Here is a 19,471-nt window from a genome sequence, read left to right on the forward strand (position 1 = left end):
CAAGACAACAAATTATAACTCAAACTTTCCCTCAAAATAAATGATAATTTGACGAATAGTAGATTATTTATTATAACTTTCCCAGAAGAAAGAATTTGTTTACAAAATTTACCCTAAAAACAGCAGAATTTTTCTGTAAGCTTAACACTTGTATTTTTTTTCTTTCCTATACCCACCTGCGTTGACATTTAGTCAATTCAAGCGTATTAAGGCAGATTTGTTGGCTACTCTTTCGAGTGCACCATAATAGGTGGGCCAACGTTGCTCCCACAGTAGGTACAGATATTACAGAGAATGAAGGAACATCCATGCCTTGCCCGGGATTCGAACCCAGAACCTTTTTGATTCGAGGGTAGTTCCCCTAGACAGTCTAGTCGGCACTTAACGCTTATATATCATGTGAAAAAACATTTCTTAACTGCCTTCGGAACATTTTTCAACAATGTTGTGATAAGTTAGTAGCAGTTGAATAACACCCGATTGTTTTATAACCAGTCATTCTTGAACAAAATTACTTTGATTCTTCTCCATTTTATCCTAGCTTTGCACTGCTTCAAAATAAAATTTTATTTTAAGGGGTGAAAAGAACGGAGGCAAGAATGGAATTACAGAGCAAAAAAACGAAATCACGCATTACAAGATTTTATTTAGTTGTATTTAAAAGAAACCGCATTAAATTGATTTTGATTAAATTTATTTGTCATAAGTAGAGCCTGGATTTTGATGACCTAAAAAATCTAAACTAATGCTTTTAAAAAGTGCAAAAAATGCCCTTAAAAAATGCCCTAAAATGCGAAAATTGCGCTAAAAATACCTTATGACATGATTTAAATAAAGTAAAAATATTGAGCTAAAACAATGTCTTATTCTTTAAAACTATTATGAGTCACTTCAAAAAATATAAAGCAATGCAATATTAGCTCTATGCTCATTAAAGTTTGAAAAATATGTTTTATATCCTAAAATAACAACAACAAAAAAGGAAAATATATTGACTCCAAAATATTTTTATTTTGCATCGAAACTTCAATGAATATAACAACTTCCATCTCATAATATTGCTAAATATCAGAATTACATTAGATTATTAAATGTTTTTTGATATTTTGAAATGTAAACGAGTCTCTCTTGTCTGAAAGTAAATTTTATACCTGGAGAAGCTTCTTTCAACGTCTACTGATGTTATTGGTGAGTACTTGAAAAAGGCGGTCTCACTTACTGACAGTTCTTCTTCAATTTGAAAAGATGTTGCTTCACCTGTAAATATCCTAGAGATTTTCTTCATTGTTTGGAAGTCAGTGTTCTTCTCCAAAACTTAGTTCAATTAACTGCTACACTTTGTCCTATCTTTCCCCTTGCTTTTTGCAACACTTGACGAACTACGTCAATATAATTTATTGCATCACAAAGTTCCGATTCTTGTTTCGCCAAGCTTGTAATTGTCGAAGACACAATAATAAAGTTAGACTTGATAAACGCTAATTTCCTTCGATTTTATCAGAGGCCAACATGTTCTGCGCTATCTTAATATGCAGCATCTTCTGAATCAAACTACTGACGATAGACTTCACTATTTTAAAATTTTCACTGTAGTATAAGCACGCATCCAACCAAATTACTTCTAAAGATTTTATATCTATCAATAACATTATAGAAAAAACATAATGGCATGCAGGCGGTATTGAGAGTTACAATATGAAATGTAAAATAATAAAACAAATCTTGCATTTCTGTAATAAAAATGCCCCAAAAAATAATCAAAATTGGAAAAATTGACAAAAAACTTAAATTCTTTAAAATGTATAATATGTCCTAAAATTTTAAAAAAATGCCCTTTAGATCTAAAAAAATGCTCTAAAGGGCAAAAAATTTCCAAAAATGCAAAAAAAAAGGCAAATGTCACCAAAATCCGGGCCTTAGTCATAAGTATAGAGTGTTTTAATGCTAGAGGAACAAACCTCTAAAACGGGTGAGGATTGACTGAAATACGCGGGATTACATAATGTAATCCCAACAAGATAGTTGATCTTTGATACTTAAGGCAAATTCTCCGCTGGCAAACCAAGCGAAGAAGTTTTTTAAAAAAAAAGAATCCATTTTAAATTCTAACAGACCAGTTGCTTAAAATAAGTCTCGACATCCCCGAATCTCGTATCTCGGGGATGGGGGTAAGGAGCTTCGTACTTCAGTAGCCAAGAAGCTGCACCATTTTATTTGTCCAATATTCAAAATACTTTCGATTTCAGATTAAATTTACTATGGATTCGTATTAAATTCTCTTATACTTCTGCGCATGAATGTCGACGAGGCATCTGCATTAGCTTCTAAAAAGCCTATGTCGTAATGGCCGCATTTACGACACCGAATTGCTATGTGATTCCGAATCCTCTAAATTTACTTCAACTGTTTTAATGCTTGTTTTAAATCACTCTAATTCTCTAGCGGGGAGTAGTTTCGCCGTTCCGTCAAACATTCTGTAGTGTGGAGATAGCGGGTTCGAATCCCCCACCATAACGTTAGATGTGTCTTTGTGATGTCTTGATCTAACTTATGCTATTTGTTCTTTAGCTTAATATGGATTTAAAAACCAATCTTTGTAATTAGCACACAAGCTTGCTATGTGTAGAAAATAAATAAATAAAAATTCATAAAATATAAAAAAAATCGCCTCATCGCGTAGCAATAAATAAAGAAAATTAAATAAGTAAATCACCAACAGATCAAATCAATTTCTTCAAAATCAATAGACCTCAACTGATCTAAATGCTGGTTTCAGATGTTAGTTTTTAAATCACCCTAAGGGTTTCTCTTGCCAAGCAGTCTCGCCTTTCCACCGAATGATCTGTATCGTAGTATCGTAGAAGTAGTTCGAATCTTATGGTAATCCTGGGTGCATCTTTGGAAAGTCTTTCTCTAACTTGTGCTACGTGTGTCCTTCAATTTGACAAAGGCTTTTAAGCCGTACTTTGCAATGAACACACAAGGTTGAATATGTATACCTAACATAAAATAAATAAATATAGCGATAGATATAAAATTTAGAGAAGAAGAATAAATTATAGTAAGATAATAAAGGTAGAATAATAAATAGTAGAAGAAGAATAGTAGAATAACAAATGGTAGAAGAATAATAGTAGAATAGCAAATAGTAGAAGAATAGTAGAATAATGAATTTGGCGCCCAGCTTGGTCACTGTTTAAGTCCCGCAGTGAACTGATCGTTAAGACACGGCTCCCAGCAGATTACCGAAGTCAAGCATCACTGGCTGCTGTCAGTGTGCGGGTGGGTGACCACTTGGATCAGTCTGCGTAGGGACCAAGGGTGTGCGGTATTGGTCCTCGTTAAACTGTTCTACCGTAAAAGGCTCGACTTCGCGTGCAGGTCGTCGGGCTACCGAAGCGGGGGTGCCATCCCCTCTGCAGAGGATCAAAATTGCGATGGCATATCTTCGGATCATCCTCAGGAATGTTTCCCAGACCGTCACCAATAGCCCATTGTGCAGCTCTAGTGCGACGTAAATTAACAACAACAACAACTGTTCAAAATTATCTAGTAGAATGCAGAAGGTTAAATAGTAACTAAGCCGAATGCATAGAACCGATTGTGTTAAAATATTCCAATGCTTAAGCTCCATCTCTAATCCTGACTTCTTAATTAGTTTTAATAATACGTAAATCAAATGTTTTCACTGTTTAGCTATTGTCCGTTTTTCCCCATACTGAAGTACTTTGATTTTAATTTTAACTCTTTTCAAGAGATGTCGGCAATATTGCCAAACTTCTTTATGTATTTAATTTTAGTAATACCATTATCCGGCAACCATTAAATCACACAAACTACCCTAAGTATCAGTTCGGGATATTTCAGCATAATAGGCAGCAAAAGTATTAAAATTATTTCCATCTCTGTCATTAAATAAGAAAAAAAAAATTATCCCAATGCTACATTAAGTGTTGCTCTACTTCCTCGAGTACCTATCGGGTTACAACTTGAGTAAAGTTTGCTATTTTCCGAAAAGGGGGTAAACTCAGTCGACCAATGAAAAAAAGGCAAGCTCAGTCATACCAATAGTTGGTATGGCAGTATGCAGCACCATAGTACCGTTTATGTTTAAAATTTCTACAACCATTTTAGAATGGATCAACAATAAATTTAAATAATTACTACATAACTGCACCGTTATTTCTATAAAAATGCAAAATTATCCTAAATAAATACTTAACGTATAACTAACTATTCAACACTTCTTAAATTATTACAATCTAGCAAAATGAATCTAAATAAATACTTAAAGGACTAATTTTAACACTATTTAAATTATTATTACATAACACGATTTAACACTATTTCAATTATTATTACTTAACACGATTTAACACTATTTCAATTATTATTACTTTAAATTATTATTATTATTATTGCCACAACACTATTAAATTTTTATTACTAACAAAATGAGCCGGCCAGGTGGCAGAGTGGTTAGCGCACCTGACTGTGAAGCCAATGGACGCAGGTTCGAATCCCGCTCTGGGCATGGATGTTTCTCTCTCTTGTGTTGTCCTCTGTTGTGTGTGATGAGTGAATGTGGACCAACCTATGAACGGGTTTGTGGCAGTGTGGCGTGGGCAATGTTACTCGCCTCCGTGACTTTGGTTCACAGGTACCCACTGGGTAAAGCGAAATGAGTAACAACTCTGGCATCATCTAAGGCGAAACGAATAAAGTTCAGTGCCTGCCATTCAAAAAAAAAATTAATAATAACTATAGTATTGCCAATAAATAGAGAAAGGGCCAAATTCAGGGTGAGAAATATATATAAAGATAATCAGTAATTATATGTCATAAATTTTATTAATATTTCAAAAATAACTAACAAATTCCCCATTTTCTCTATTTTTTTATTACTTTTAATTATTTTTTTTATAAATTATGACTCTTTAATGTTATGGTATTCAACAAAAGTAAAACGTTTTGTTTGTTTGTTTGTTTTATTAAAAAAAAGTTCGTTTAAAAGACAATATTTACGGAAAACAGAAAATTAGAAAAAAAAGAGCCTTAAACTTTAACCTAAATTTCAGTTTTAAATGACAGATTTCTATTGATATCATTTTTCTCACAAACAAATTTAAGATTTACTGATTCCCTCGATAACTTTACTCTATTTGCTCGGTAAATATTACTTATCTTAATCTTTATTTGTAGAGAAGTTTAAGTATTGGATAATCAGTTGGATCGGCGCGTGTAGACAAGATTCTGTTTTTCAGTTTTTGAGAAATCATATTCAGAAACTTTTACAACTTCGTTGAAGTAAGCAATCATGGCAATGGCTGAAACTCAAATGAATGAAAATGATATCAGAGAAGAAGCTTTTAAATTGTGTCGAGAATTTCTCGGTTCACCTTGGAATGAAATTGGATTGTCTGATTTTAAGTTTGCAGAAATGGGGTAAGGAAGTTATTGCTGTCATTCGTTTAATTGCTCAAATTTAAAAACATTTAATATAACAGTGCTTCCCAAACGGTGTTCCTTGACACTCTAAGACTCCGTGAATAAGCATTTTTTATAACCAGTGATGAGTTTTAAAAACTTTGAATATGTATAGACCCAACCTGTAATTCATAATTTATTTAATCTTACAGTTACCTTTATGAAAGTATTTCAAGAAAAATGCCAATGAAATATAAATGATATTTTTTGAAGGACAAAATAAAAAATTTTAATAACAATATATTGAACATATGACGTAAAATACAAGCATTTATAAAATATTCCCTTAATATTTCCTATAGAGCTTTTCAAATCGAAATAACTAAACTCTTTAATAAATTTATTCAATAAGGTATCCATAATAAACATTTTTTCACACATTTTCCCAAACAAACACGTTTATAGCATTTTTTTTAAGGTTTTCATCTCAAAGTTGACCATAATTCGAAATATTTTAATTCTTTTCTGATTACGTATATACACCAGAAACAAATTCATAACTATACTAAATATAGCGCAAGGACTGCAGATTTAAATTTCGGGCATAAGACCTAATTTAAGATAATTAATTATAAAACAGTGAAAAATCTTCATTTCTCTAACTAAATATTTTAAATAAAATCTTTTATATGTTATAATGTTCAAAATTACCTTAAACTTGATTTATAAAGTCGGGGTTCCGCTAAAAGAAGGTTGATTATTTAGGGTTCCATAGCCGAAAAAAATTGGAACTGCTGTACCAGAACACGAGTGTTTGCAAACTCCTTTAATAAGTTTGAATTTAATTTTTAACCCTAAATTGCTACTCACTCACTTGTATTGTATACTCAATACAAATTAATCTGTGGATTGTTATTAAATGTTAAAAAGAAATAAATAGGTAGAACAATTCTACTATTTTGCCACCATAACATTTAATACAAAATACATTTTGTAAATAAGCATTTATGTTTAAATTATCTGTGTAGCAAACGTGAATTTAAAAAAAAAACAGTTTTATTCATATTTATAGAAAAAAAATTGTACCTGATTGTCTCTGCGTCGAAGAAACAAGCATTATTTTTTTTTTTAAAATTTTGTGTAATTCATAAATTTTTGGTTAAACCGTATAAAGATAAGCACTGGTGGTTAAAATTCGTAACTATACTTCGAGATTATAATTCTTATTTATTTTTACATCTATGCTTTAAAAATGTGCCATCAATTATTTTTAAGTAAGTTGTATTATTTATTGTATTACTTCCGCCATTCGTCCAGCAGTGGACTGATCATTAAGACACGGTTCTCAGCAGATCACCGAAGTCAAGCATCACTGGCTACGGTCAGTGTGCGGGTGGGTGACCACTTGGATCAGTTTGCGTAGGGACCGAGGGTGTGCGGTATGGGTCCTCGTTAAACAGTGCAACCGTAAAGTGCTCGACTTCGCGTGCAGGTCGTCGGGCTACCGAAGCGGGGGTGCCATCCCCTCTGCAGAGGTTCAGAATTGTGATGGCATGTCTTCGGATCATCCTCAGGGATGTTTCCCAGACCATCGCCAATAGCCCATTGTGCAGCTCTAGTGTGGCGTAAATGATCTACTACTACTACTACTTCTGCCATTCAGTTTGTAAATTCAAGTTGAAAACATAAAAACTGAAGATAGAGCTCAAAACATAACAACCCACGTCGGATTATTGGCCACTCAATTAAGGCTTATAAACATTTGTCAAGCAGAAGAACAGATAACACAATACAGAGAAGGACAGCGAGTAGATACATCCAGGGTAACAGAGGGATTCGAACCAGCTACTATGTTTTGCACAGCATTCAACTGGTGATACCGCCTGGACAGGGAGGCCCCTTATATTACATAAAGTTTATATTTATGTGGTAATATTAATTTCCTTATCGATTTATTTTTAGTCGAATCGATACGAAAGATTATAAAATACAGAAAATCCTTATATGTGGTAAATTTACGTGCAAATTTAAATGCAAATATCAATGATAAATTTCCTAGAATATCAAACCGGTTCGTAAATGTAACACACGTGAATGGTTAAAACGAAAATTTTTGTGATTCCGTTCCAGTTTTAGAATCTGTTTTAGAATTGTTTACACTCAGTTAGCAATCTATACTAAAAGTAAATAACTCTAAAACGTCAATTTAAAACAAAATTAAGACTTTAGATTAATATTTACTTTAAGAGTTTTCTAGTTCAAACATGAACCGCTAGAGGCTACTAAAGTTAGTTATAGTATTTGAATGCTCTCTACATGATCATGAAAACTGTATATTGCTGTTGTTGTTCAGTTACGTCGCGCAGGAGCTGCACAATGGGCTATTGGCGATGGTCTGGGAAACATCCCTGAAGGTGATCCGAAAACATACCATCACAATTTTGATCCTCTGCAGAGGGGATGGCACCCCCGCTTCGGTAGTCCGACGACCTGCACGCGAAGTCGAGCTCTTTACGGTAGAACAGTTTAACTAGGACCAATACCGCACACCCTCGGTCCCTACGCAGACTGATCCAAGGGGCACCCGCACACTGACCGTAGCCAGTGATGCTTGACTTCGGTGATCTGCTGGGAACCGTGTCTTAACGATCAGTCCACTGCGGGACTGAAAGCTGTATAAATAACACTAAGGATATTTAATTATTTAGTTTAAGTACAATACCCAAGGTACATAAACCAATGGTTATTTCTTTTTAATCAAATCTTGAAGACACTTTGAAAACAATATCTATTTGTTTTTAATGGTTAATATTTTTTAAAATATCTACCCTCAATGCCTTCTTAAACATAATTTACGTATATTTTAATTTCCATCCATCACTTAACACCCTCTCACAAGGTGTTGTTATTGTTTATTTACGTCACGCTACAGCTGCACATGGGCTATTGGCGACGGTCTGGGAAACATCCCTCAGGATGGTCCGAAGACATGCCATCACAATTTTGATCCTCTGTAGAGAGCATGGCTCCCCGATTACGTAGCCCAACGACCTGAGCGCGAGGTATAGCATTCTACAGTAAAACAGTTAAATGAGATCAATACCGCACACCATCGGTTTCTTCGTAGCCTGATCAAAGTGATCACCCTCCCGCCCACTGACGGCAGTCAGTGATGCTCGACTTCTACGTTCTACTGAGAACAGTGTCGTTACAATATGTCCCCTACGGTACTAATGAATGTAGCGAAAAATATTTCATGTAAATCTCTAAAGAGAAAAGATTTTTAAAAAAAATTATCAACAATAAAAAAAGTTTAGCTACTCCAGCATTCATCACTTAGTCAGTCCATTGAGAGACCATTCAAAAGTGCAATAAGTGACTCAAAATCACATTCGAAAACTGCCCCCTCCCCCAAAAGTATCTATCTATCTATATTATATAAAACGCTAATACGTACGTATGTATGTATGTATGTATCAATAAAACCGATGATATTTCTTTTCTCGCGCTGGCAACAGTTTTAATTTTTAATTGATTGGATTCGGCGCGCAAGAGCACGTAGTGAGCAACCAGATAACAATAACCAGAGTGAGCATTATCAGGTTGTTCAATTCAGATTCATGCACTAAAAACATGACAATATTTAATTTAAACTCAATTAGGAATTAATTAATTAATTGAAGTGAGAATGCTTTAAAAGGCCGCTGTTGAATTGATATTTTTCTACTGNNNGCTATTGGCGACAGTCTGGAAAACATCCCTGAGGATGATCCGACGACATGCCATCACAATTTTGATCCTTTGCGGAAGGGATGGCACCCCCGCTTCGGTAGCCCGACGACTTGCACGCGAAGTCGAGCACTTTACGGTAGCATTGTTTAACAAGGACCAATACCGCACACCCTCGGTCCCTAAGCAGGCTGATCCAAGTGGTCACCCACCCGCACACTGACCGTAGCCAGTGATGCTTGACTTCGGTGATCTGCTGGGAACCGTGTCTTAATGATCAGTCCAATGCGGGACTGAAAACTGTATAAATAACACTAAATCGAAGGATATTTAATTATTTACTTTAAGTACAATACCCAAGGTACATAAACCAATGGTTATTTCTTTTTAATCAAATCTTGAAGACACTTTGAAAACAATATCTATTTGTTTTAATGGTTAATATTAAAACATCTACCCTAAATGCCTTTAAAACATAATTTACGTATATTTTAATTTCCATCCATCACTTAACACCCTCTCAAAAGGTGTTGTTATTGTTTATTTACGTCACGTTACAGCTGCAAAATGGGCTATTGGCGACGGTCTGGGAAACATCCCTCAGGATGTTCCGTAGACATGCCATCACAATTTTGATCCTCTGTAGAGAGCATGGCTCCCCGCTTCAGTAGCCCAACGACCTGTGCGCGAAGTAGAGCATTTTACAGTAAAAGAGTTAAGTGAGACCAATACCGAACACCATCGGTTTCTTCGTAGCCTGATCAAAGTGGTCACCCTCCCGCCCACTGACGGCAGTCAGTGATGCTCGACTTCTGTGTTCTACAGAGAACAGTGTCGTTACAATATTTCCCCTACGGTACTAATGAATGTAGCGAAAAATATTTCATGCAAATCTCTAAAGAAAAAAGATTTTTAAAAAAATTTATCAATAATAAAAAAAGTTTAGCTACTTCAGCATTCATTACTTAGTCAGTACATTGAGAGACCATTCAAAAGTGCAATAAGTGACTCAAAGTCACATTCGAAAACTGCCCCCCCCCCTCCCCCAAAAGTATTATATTTTAAAACTCCTTGCAAAAATGGTCCCGCAGTGAACTGATAGCAAAGACACTGTTCCCAGTAGAACACCGAAGTCAAGCATCACTGGCTGCGGTCAGTAAGTGGGTGGGTGACCACTTTGAGTTGCCTGCGTAGGGAATGAGGGTGCTCGGTATCGGTCCTCGTTAATCTGCTCTACCGTAAAGTGCTTGAGTTCGTACGATGGTCGTCCAAAGCAGGGGAGCCATCCCCTCTGCGGAGGATCAAAATTGCGATGGCATGTCTTTGGATCATCCCGAGGGATGTTTCCTAGACCGTCACTAATAGCCTATTCAGACGGAAATAAAGTACCTACTTGCCTACCTTGTAAAAATGAAGTAAATAGCTAAGTTCGTTAATAGTTATAAATTAATATTTAAAAATGCGTTTTAAATACTGACTAATCAATATTAAGGCTGAGAAGAGCAAAAGAAAGACTAAAACCTGTAAAATCCAGGTTGTTCATCACTGTGAACCGTCTTGAAACCACTTACATTTGTCTTAAATTATTTGAATCCGAAATTTGCGGTTTCTGATATTAAAAGTGTGATCAGAGTCTGAAAAGGTTTTGTCATATCGTTGGGAAACTATTTTTCCACCTATGATTAGTGTTACCATCTGCTGATAACTTCAGAAATTTTTTTTTTTAAAAATTGCATGATATTGGGTTACAGGAAAGGTCTTGAACAGAGATTTGAGTTTATGGCAAATAGTTTGCAGAAGGTAAAATTCACCTTTTAACCAAAAAAAAATTACATAAAAACCAGATTAATTTTAGGGAATAATTAATATAATCTTGTGGCGTAAATACCACTACAAATATTAAATATCAATACAACTGCAAATATTTATACTAGTATATAAGAGCCATTAACTTGATTCTATCAGGGGGAACCTTTTGATAGATGAAGGTTGACATAGTCGATTTATAATTCCCCTCAATCTCAATAATAAAAAATAATCTCAATATTAAAAATATTTTAATATTGAGATGTAATTTTTGGGAGAACGTTTTTCTAGAAAAAAGTGCCAATATAAAAGGTCAAGTCTACAAGATTTTACTTCCTTCTTCCATATTACTATTTCCTGGCACTGGATGATCCACCTAGCTAGCTTAACGGTTTTGGAAAAATTCTTTCAAAATCAAACAACATTCCGTTTCTTTTCTAATACAATTCAACTGATACATAGTCACAAATTGACTTTGTTCACTTTCCTTTAAGACCTGTAAAAAATTTATCGAATTTTACCATTTCTTTTTAAGAACGTTTACCTATTTAGAAAATTGCCTACTTTTCGCCTTTTTTTTTTTCAAATTAGTTTTCACAAATAAACCTAGGAATTTAAATACACCACACATTCCATAAAATAATAAACGTCTTCTCATAGAAGAGATATTTTTTTCCCGTTATTCTGATTGCTCCGATGTTCCCTTTTAGAAACATAAAGAAACTTTAGTCATCACCGGTGTTAAAATAAACTAAAAGTTAAAAATTTTCTCACTCTTTTCTCACTCATACCTAAAAATGATACCACAAGATAATAAACAAATAATTGAACAAATTGAAACATAACTTTGAACCCAAAATGTATGAACAACTACAGCAACAGCATGAATAAATGCTGATAATGTTTCATTTCTTAATTTAACTCAATGTATCTTTATCATGATAAATATATGCGCTTTTCAATGTCAAGTAACAATTTAAGATTTCCATAAAAATAAATAAATAAAAAAATGAACTGATAAGAAAAGAATTTTTAGCTGTAGAGAATAGTAAAAAAATAAAACTTCAATAGGAAGATGAGTATTTACAGCAAATATATAAGTTTATAACTCAAGGTTTATGCAGTTAAGTTTTGAAGCGAAATAAATTGGAGAAATATTATAATTATATTATAACCGTTGTTGAACTGTCGACCCAATTTTTTTGAGTTTACGGCTACTAATGTTCAACTCCGTAGCTCTGTAATTTTGGACCCAATCCTGAAGACAAGAGAACTCCTGGATCAAGTATTGGGAGAAATTAGCCTTCGTGGAGGACGTTTTGATGGAACTAACCAGTATTTGCGTTACATGGCAAGGAAAAACACGAAAATCTCCCACGGTTAGCTAGCTGGTAAGGAGACTGTAACCCATAATCTGAGGATATTTTTCGTTAGCACTGTGGTAGGTGCGAGCCGGATGCGGAATTCGCCTCGACAAGCCATCGCTGGGATTTGAACCCGGTTTACCTCAGTTAGATGAACGCTTTATCCTCTGAGCCACTACGGCTAAAAATGGTGAAATAATAAAAAATCATCTCAAAGAGGCAGCGTTGCGTTGCGAAAAGACGGTTATTTCAATACCTCTTGTACGAATAACGGATTTACGTAACTGGCCCCCGTAATATATATTTTAAAAATCAACGTCGAAAATGAAGTTTTGTATGCATATTTGTGGTTGCAAATGAAAATTTTAGTGAAGAAAAATGCAATGACGCTACCAAAAGTAGCCAGATCATTAACGAGCAAAGCGAGATATCTTTAAAACTACACTGGTTATCATAAATTAAGGAAAAATCACAAAAATAGCGATAACTCTTTCAAAAGTAAGCCAAACCGTGCAAAATTTGCATATGTTGTCCACTAAGAGTAGCTGAGTAAANTACTTTTTTGGGATTTTATGAACTGAAAAATGACAGTTTTCGTGAGAATGACCCATAAAATCATCAAATTGTAGTTCCTCTTGAGATCAGTTTACGCTAGTTTCACTGTAGTAGCTTTAATAATTTTTTAAACTCCTTTTATAACACACAGCTTATACATTACCGTGTTTATCATTCAAAGTAATTATCTTTCTTAGTTATTTTGCAATTACTATTTCGAAAGGCTTAAAATGTTGACTGTTTTCGAATTAAAAAAATTGTCGTTATTCAATTGTCCTGATCCCTAAGTGCATTATGTTTCAGTTAACTTAGTCATTTTTATTCATAATTTCATTGTTATAGGTAATCATTTTTTGAAATTTCATAGTATATATTTTTGTTTTAAAAACAAAATCCATCTTTTGCGTTTCATCGTCATCATTGGGTGGGCCTTGGCCTTCTATGAAATATTTCTTCATGTCGTTCTCCTTGATGCCAATTCTGATTACCATTTGCGTTTGGTAATGCGAATTTTATTTTAATATGATAACTATCCAAAACTTCATTTTTATTTGTTTCATTTATTTATTGCATATTTGGCAAAATGAGGTGAAAAATAATAACTGTAACCATAGCAATACATATTATAGCTTCCCTTAAAAAAATAATTTCATCATTTACAAGGGCAAATCTATGCTCTAGAGGGATATAAAAATTTTCCTATTTTTCGTGCAACTGTGAATAGATGATGATTTATAAAAGTAAAATGAATTCACTAAAAAGCATTTAACAGTACGATATTTTTTGGAAACTCATTGTCATTCACAACAACTATTTTCATTCAGCAGGTTTAATGACTTTGGATTTAATTTTTCTGAGTTTCAAAGCCAGTAACGTGATTTATTTTTCCAGACAGAAGATAAATGATTAATAACGGTTGGAGTTAAAAAAAATTCCCCATCATACTCTCCGTGCATTTTTCCATATCTTTGCGATTTCCCTAGTCTACGATTTGAAACATAAACATGGAAAGATTATAGACTCCATCAGTAAAACAAATCAAGAATCCAAAACTGAAGCGAGAGCGTTTTCAACAACAAAAATGTCCTTTTTAAAAATGGTAAAGAAACTGCAAACTTTCAGAATCATTTTATAATGAGAAGGGGAAAAATTAATAAATATATATACATTTCTGTAAGGAAAAAAAGTAGCGCATATTTAAGATTTGTAGCGTTCGAAAAATAATAAGTAGCCCAAAAAGTAGCGAGTAGCCAAAATTCAATTTTCAGTAGCGGGGACTTTTAAAAGTAGTCCAATCCGCTACTTGTAGCCCAATCTGGCAACACTGCTGTGAACCGCCTTAAGGCTACAGTGGACGTTCAAAAAAAATTTTTTTAGTTTTTATGCTACACTAAAACTTTTTTATGACTTATGTATTCTATCAAGATATGCCCTTGCAAAAATTTTTGTAAAAAATATTTGGACCATTTTTGAGAAATTTAAAATTTTTTAAAAAAAATTTCATCAATTTTAAAATGCTCCCAGCGGCTTAAATTAAAATTTTTATTTATTTTTTTTTAATATTCTTTTTTTAGAGATAAATGTTAAAAGCTTTATGCATTATATAGGAATTTTCCTAAACTTATTTTAAATTTATGACCAAAATCAAATTTTATGTAGATTTTTGTTTCAAAATAAAGGTCGTTAGGTACATGAAACCCGATAACTCCTTTATTACTTGTTATAAAACAGAAACAAATGCATAAACTGAATCTAATATACATATAAATAACTAGAAAAAAATTTCATCTCAATAGGTCAAAGTCGACTGGAACATTTTGAATACGTGAAACATAACAAAATTTCAATTTTGAGAAAAACAGCTTTTTGTGTAAGAAAAGGGGCATGGCTTCATAATGTGAAAACGAAACTACCCTATAACTTCTCAAAAAATGACGAAATTTAAAAAAAAAAAATTCAGTTGAAAAAGCAATGAAACAAGTGTCTAAATATGTCCAAAAAAAACCCCGAAATTTTTATCAATTTTTGGCAATATAAAGGTCCACTGTAGCCTTAAGGCCACTTAAATTTGTTTTAAATTATTTGAATCCGAAATTTGCGGTTTTTGATGTCAGTAGCGTGATTAGAGTTTGTAAAAGTTTAGTCATATCGTTGGGAAACTCTTTTTCCACGTATGATTCGTGCCACCATTTGCCAATAACTTAAGAAAATTTTTTTTAAAAATTTACATGACTATTAATAACAGTAAAGGCCCGCGTGGAGGCAAGAAGTGAGTCCAGCATTGGGAAGTTATTTTCTCAAGTGTATTATGCTTTCATTTATTTTAACATTTCTTCATTCATTATTTGTAGTCACAAAGACAGAATTTATGAATTTGATTATTTATAAGAACAGATATTTGAGTTTATGGCTAAAACTTCGCAGAAGGTAAAATCCACCTTTTAATCGAAAAAATTATATAAAAACCAAATTAATTTTAGGGTAATTAATATAATCTCAATAATAAAAAATAATTTCAATATTAAATATATTTTAATTTTGAGGTGTAATTTGGGGGAGGGGCGATTTTCAAGAAAAAAAGTGCCCATATAAAGGATCAAGTCTTCTAGATCTTACTTCCTTCTTCTATATTACTATTTCCTAATACTGGAACATCCACCTATCTAACTTAACGGTTTTAGAAAAATTCTTTTAAAATCAGACAACATTCCGTTTCTTTTCTAATGCTATTCAACTGATACATAGCCACATATTGACTTTGTTTACTTTCCTTTAAGACCTGTAAAAGTTTTATCGAATTTTACGTACTTACTTATATTTTACCGTTTCTTTTTAAGAACGTTTACTTATTTAGAAGTTCGCTTACTTTCCGCTTTTTTTTTTTTCAATTTTTTTTCGACACATTCCACAAAATAATGAACGTTTTCTCATAGAAGAGATATTTTTTTCCGTTATTCTGATTGCTCCGATGTTCCCTTTTAGAAACATAGAAAAACTTTAGTCATCACCGGTTTTAAAATAAACTAAAAGTTAAACATTTTCTCACTCTAATTGTTTACATATCTAAAAATGATACTACAAAATAATAAACAAATAATTGAACAAACTGAAACATAACTTTGAACCCGAAATGTATGAACAACTACAGCAACAGCATGAATAAATACTGATAATGTTTCACTTCTTAATTTAACACAATGTATCTTTATGATGATAAATATGGGCGCTTTTCAATGTCAAGTAACAATTTAAGATTTCCATAAAAATAAATAAATAAAAAAATGAACTGATAAGAAAAGAATTTTTAGCTGTAGAGAATCGTAAAAAAAATACTTCAATAGGAAGATGAGTATTTACTGCAATTATATAAGTTTATAACTCAAGGTTTATGCAGCTAAGTTTTAAAACCAAATAAATTGGAGAAATATTATAATATTGTAATTATTTTATAACCGTTGTTGAACTGTCGACCCAATTTTTTTGAGTTTACGGCTACTACCAAAAGTAGCCAGATCATTAACGAGCAAAACGAAATATCTTTAAAACTAGTTTAATTGTTTAATGAAGCTTGGAGTGTTTCTATAAGGAAAAAAAATTTGTGCGTCTTATCACCTAAAAATTCTTGAAATTCTTTATTTTTCTCAAATTACAGCATGTGCAAGTTTTGCATTCAAATAAACAGTATATTTTTTTCTGAAAGCTTTAATTGCGATTTAAATATTTTCAAAACCGTGACTTTAGAATGTTACTGTAAAATAAAAGTTAGCGAACATATCCTTTCAGAAATGCAGTGTAGATGCGTACTAAATTTTATGACAGTGTGATTCAAAAGAAAGGGCATAAACTTGAATGCAGTGTTCCATAATGATGATATTCTCTTCCTAAATTCGTTTCTCTAGTTTTTAATCAACCTACATTGAGCCGTGGGGGCTCAAGGGATAGAGCATTCGCTTTTCAATGAGGGGAACCGGGTTCGAATCCCAGCGATGACTGGTTGATTCGAATTTCGAATCCGGCTTGCACTGATCACAGTCCTGATGTGAAATATCCTTAGTAGTTGGCGGATCATGGGTTAGAGTCCCCTTTTCGTTAGGCTAACTGATGGTTTTCGTGGTTTTTCTCTCCATGTGACGCAAATGGGGATTAGTTCCCTCGAAAAGTCCCCCACGAAGGCAAAATTTCTCCCAATATACTTGATCCTGGAGCTCCCGTATCTTCTGGATTGGGTTCAAAATTACTAGGGTACCGTGTTGAACATTAGTGGTTGTAAACTCAAAATTGGATCGGCTGCTCAACGACGGTACTAAAATAAAATCAACCTATCACTAACAATATCAGTGACAAAACATACATAAAAATATTTTTATCACCAAGAGCAATAACATTCACCTTATCTTTTTTATCAGTGCCTGTCAGAAAAAAAAATTTCGGAAAACTTTTTTTTTTCAATCTGTAAATATTTCAACAAAAACTTTATTTTATGGAAACTTTCACAATTTCCTATCTAATCTTAAATACACTTATTAAAGCTGTTGAAATATTTGTGGAAGTGGCCGTATTTGAACCCGTCAAGATAGCCTTTTAACTAAATAAACATTAAATGCTGAATTATAAATGATAACTTATATGGTTTTATTACGCGTACATTGAAGATGTTATTTAAGATGTTATTTAATATGAGCTTTACTTTCGTAACATTGCGTAAACTTTAACGTGTTTTTAAAGAATATAAAAAAAAAATAATTTTATGATTTGTCCTTGATTGCATCCAAAAATCGTTCATATCACAACAAAAATTAATTACAAATTCTGATTAGTTTCGATTTGAAATGAAAGAAAAGGACGTACTTAAAGTACGCCGGCGTTTTAATACGTTAAATAAAGTACGCCGGCGTTTATAATATACAGGAAAAATAAACAAAGTTTTTAAGAAAAAGTAAATATGCTATTTGTTCTGTAATTTCCGCCTTAACATATATGTTTTTGAAATTATTGCTAAAAATGGAGTGTAAAAACGTCACATCAGTAATACTCTAATCTGTCAGATTTTGATCGATATTTTGCTTTTTCCTCTGTTAAATATTAATACGTGCCTTTCAATCCGCATACTTCTTGTTTTTATCCTTCATAAGGATTCCAAAAATGCATAATAAGCGAAGCATTCACGGAACATCCTTCACAAATGTGTCTTTCTTTTAATTGCAGTGGTGGGCTATCAAGTATCCTCTATCGCTGTTCACTGGGAAATAATGTTAAACTTCAAAACAAGAAGACAGCAAGACAAGTACTCCTTCGCTTTTATGGTCCAATGCAAGACGCGGAACACATCATTGTCCTAGAAGCTATCATTTTCGTGATTCTTGCTGAAAAAAATCTTGGACCCAGACTCATGGGACTGTTCCCGAACGGACGACTTGAGGAATTCATACCTGTAAGTAAATCCATTGTTCGAAAACGATCGAATAGCTACGACAATTGAAATTTTTTTTGCATATTTTTATTCTGAGTCCAAAACATTGTATTGAAACACCTACATACAAGAGTTTTGTATGGCCTTTCTCTGCACCGCTTTATTCACCATTGGTTGTCACCATTTCTGATGTTGACATACTCTAAATTTTTTTAAAATCTATAGTAAAAATAATGATTTAGAAAAGCATTCAATTCAATTTTATACGAAAAAAATTTATTTCTAGCAAAAAAAAATTTCAGCACTATATTTATATTTATTCGTTTAATTTTAATAAATTTTCTTAATTTTAATTTACTGTTAATTAGTTGTTTGTAATAAATTGTGTTTTTTGTCAATTAGATTTAAATCTGTATCCAGATACTCTGCAAACCTGATATTGAGATATATGAAGACACGCATGTAATCTATGACGTAACCTTAAATAAAATTGACGATATAAGAACGACCTATTCTTTTTGAAAATTATCTTGCTCAATTAATTTATTTATTTGTTCAAAGATAGTAAAACATACGTATTGTAAATTTCTTTATCTTACAGTCAAAAAGTTTACATACAGACGACATCAGGCCGTTGTCTGCAACCATAGCCAGAACAATGGCAAAAATACATGCTCTCAATGTGCCGGTCAGCAAAGTACCAGATCAAATTCCATACCATATGAAAAAGTAAGTTTTAACGCATATATACACGAAAAGTCATTACATTGTGACCACCCACCATCTAAAACAACGGGCTCGCCCAGGTTTTCATGGTTTCTCGCCTAGGAACAATGTTTTCATGTGGCACATTAGGATCCATAATCCTCATAGAACAATCCCTGACGTCTGTAAGTTACTTGAACATAGTTGCAGACCAGGTTCATCCAGTCATGGCAACAGTTTTTCCTGCGGGGGATGGCGTTTACCAACAGGATAATGCACCATGCCATAAGGATCGAATCGTTGTGGATTGGTACGAGGAACATTCCAGTGACTTTCAAGTCATGTCTTGGCCCCCAAATTCAACTGATCTTAATCCAATAGAGCATTTGTGGTCCTACTTGGAAAACCAAATTCATGCTGCCACGCTACCCCCTCGCAATGTGAGGGAATTGCAGGACCAGTTGGTGAGCGCTTG

General features: G+C 33.3%; 1 protein-coding gene across 1 annotated transcript in view; it reads left to right on the forward strand.

Moving 5' to 3' along the window:
* The first annotated feature begins 5,189 nt into the window (after positions 1-5,189).
* LOC107443382 (choline/ethanolamine kinase) overlaps positions 5,190-19,471 on the forward strand; it is a 30,108-nt gene continuing 15,826 nt past the window's right edge. Inside the window, exons 1-3 of the mRNA XM_043043225.2 lie at positions 5,190-5,445; positions 18,087-18,312; positions 18,893-19,020. Of these exons, the coding sequence (XP_042899159.1) occupies positions 5,318-5,445; positions 18,087-18,312; positions 18,893-19,020 (482 nt within the window). The 5' untranslated portion in view covers positions 5,190-5,317. The remainder of the gene's footprint in view (positions 5,446-18,086; positions 18,313-18,892; positions 19,021-19,471) is intronic.

Source organism: Parasteatoda tepidariorum, chromosome 8 (assembly GCF_043381705.1).
Source record: "Parasteatoda tepidariorum isolate YZ-2023 chromosome 8, CAS_Ptep_4.0, whole genome shotgun sequence".
NCBI classification, from domain to species: Eukaryota; Metazoa; Arthropoda; class Arachnida; order Araneae; family Theridiidae; genus Parasteatoda; species Parasteatoda tepidariorum.